Below are 2,253 nucleotides of genomic sequence, written 5' to 3'. Positions count from 1 at the left end.
ACTTGAGGCTCATGGCTATGTCCAAAACGACAGTTGTTTTGGTTTTTTGACTTTTTTTTTTCTTTTTTTTTTTTTTTTTTGGTTTAGGTTAAACCCACTGTCATTTCACTAAGGCACAGTCACCGAGGCTTTTGCTTGGAGGCTTTGGTCGCCTCTGGAGTTAAAGTGCGGGATCCAGAGCCTCCTCCTCTCCCCCCTCCCCGCCTCCCCGGGCAGGCCCCTCGCAGGGGAGGAGGGGGGCTCCATTAGGCCAGGGGGGTCTCCACGGCGTAGGGCTGGAAGCAGGCCGAGCCCCCCGCCGCCGGCGGCAGCGGCCCGGCCAGCCGGAGGGGCCCGTAGAGCGGGGAGCCGGGCGGCGGCCCCCGCCCGCCCTTGGGCAGGGCGGCGGGGAAGAGCGGCGGCCGCGGCCGCTCCGCCGCCGCCTCGCCGTGGGCCAGCGCCTGCCGCCCGCCCGCCAGCAGCAGCGGCGGCGGCTCGCCCAGCCCGTAGGCGCAGAGCTGCAGGAGGCCGCCGCCGTAGAGGGCGGCGGCGGGCGGGGGCTGCGCGGCAGGTGGGTAGGGGAGCAGCGGGTAGGGGCCGGGCAGCAGGTGCGGGGCCGCGGGCGGCGCCGGCCAGAGGAGGCGGGCGTGCGGCGGCGGCTGCGGGGCGGCGCGGGGCGCCGCCGGCCGCCGGAGGAGGCTCTCGATGGCGAAGGAGCTGGAGAACTTGGCGCCGCCGCCGCCCCCCGCCGCCGCCCCGCCGCCGCCGCCGCCCCCCCCCGCCGCCGCCTCCTTGGCGGCGGGGCCCGGCGCGCAGTTGCAGGGCGAGGAAGCGCAGCAGCAGCGCGGGGAAGCGCCGGGGGACGCGGCGCCCGCTCCGGCCGCCTCCTGCGGCGGCGGCGGCGGCGGCGGCGGCGGGGCGGCAGCGGCGGCGGCGGCGGGGCGGGCGGGCTGCGGCGGCGGCGGGGCGGCGCGGCTGAGGCGCTTGCGGCGGCGGCGGAAGACGCCGTCGGCGAAGGTGTACTCGCTGCTGGGGTTGAGCATCCAGTAGTTGTCCTTGCCCCAGGGCCGCGCCGGGTCGCGCAGCACCTTGACGAAGCAGTCGTTGAGGGAGAGGTTGTGGCGCACCGAGTTGCGCCAGCCGGTGTAGGCGCCGCGGAAGAAGGGGAAGCGGCTCATCAGGTAGTCGTTGATCTCGGCCAGGGTCAGGCGGCCGCCGGCCGAGTCGCGGATGGCCATGGCGATCAGGGCGATGTAGGAGTAGGGCGGCTTCGGCCGCCGCGTGTAGGGCTTCCCCTTGGCGCTCTCGGCCGGCGGCGGCGGCGGCGGCGGCTGCGGGGCGGGGGGCGGCGGCGGCGGGGGGTGGCCGGGCCGCACGGCCCCGCCGCCCGGGCTGTTGGCGGCGCAGTCGCCGTCCGAGCCCAGCTCGCTCTCAGCCGGCGCCGGGGAGAGGGAGCCGCTGCCTTCCTGGTCGCTGCCGGCGCTCAGCTTGTCCTCGTAGTGCTGCGAGAACACCTCCAGCTTCATGGCGGTGGCGGCGGCGGCGGCCCCCCCGCGCCCCGCGGCTCCGCTGGGCGGGCGCGACCCCCGCCCCTCGGCGCGGCCTCAAGGGCGGCGGGGGGCGGCGAGGCGAGCCGGGGGGTTTCTGGCCCCGCGCCGGCTTGGACAGCTCCGCGGCGGCAGGCAGGGCAGGCAGTGCAGGCAGGGCAAGTGCAGGCAGGGCAGGGGGGCTCCGCGCCCGCCTCGCCCGGCCGCCCCGGGGGTCGCTGGCCCCTTCCCCGCCGGCGGGCGCCGAGAACAGGCGGCGGTGCCCTGCCGCCCTGGGCGGCGAGCGGGGCGCTTCCTCCGGCTTCCACCTCCTTCTCCCCCAGCGGGGCGCTCGCTCGCTTTCCGCCCCCCTTCTTGTCCTTCTCGCTCTTCACTCCCGCCGCGCCATGGGGCCGGAGGCGAGCGGGCTGCCGCCGAGGAGCCCCCGCGGAGCCGGTGCGAGCGGGCGGCTGTCGGAGCCGGCTCCTCTCCGCGTCCCCCCGAGCCCGCTCCTCCTCGGGGCCCTGCCGATGTTACCGTCCGGCGCTCCCCGGGCGCGGGGAGAAGCTGCGGCGGGGCGTCGGGCTTTACTCCTCTCTCTCCGGCTTCGGCCCCCCTCAGTGCCGGGGCGCCGGGCTGGCTCCTCGCTGCGGCGCGGGCAGCAGCCGGCTTATTAGGGTTATTAGTGTTATTGTCATTATCTCCCTCTTCCCCTGTGGTTCTGTGTCTCTCCACCACTTTCAGACCA

At 75.9% G+C, this 2,253-nt stretch overlaps 1 protein-coding gene across 1 annotated transcript; it reads right to left on the bottom strand.

The window, feature by feature from the left end:
• Positions 1 to 245: 245 nt before the first annotated feature.
• FOXQ1 (forkhead box Q1) lies at positions 246 to 1,505 on the bottom strand. The gene has a single exon (XM_075706379.1). The coding sequence runs from the start codon at positions 1,503 to 1,505 to the stop codon at positions 246 to 248; it is 1,260 nt and encodes a 419-aa protein (XP_075562494.1).
• Between the last annotated feature and the right edge of the window lie 748 nt (positions 1,506 to 2,253).

The sequence above is a fragment of the Pelecanus crispus genome, chromosome 2 (genome assembly GCF_030463565.1).
Source record: "Pelecanus crispus isolate bPelCri1 chromosome 2, bPelCri1.pri, whole genome shotgun sequence".
NCBI lineage: Eukaryota > Metazoa > Chordata > Aves > Pelecaniformes > Pelecanidae > Pelecanus > Pelecanus crispus.
The sequence above is the reverse complement of the archived record's forward strand: the minus strand, read 5'-3'. Positions and strand labels throughout refer to the sequence as shown.

What these genes read in the sequence shown, in the direction of transcription:
- FOXQ1 (XM_075706379.1), bottom strand. Translation starts at nt 1,505, where the DNA reads ATGAAGCTGGAGGTGTTCTCGCAGCACTACGAGGACAAGCTGAGCGCC.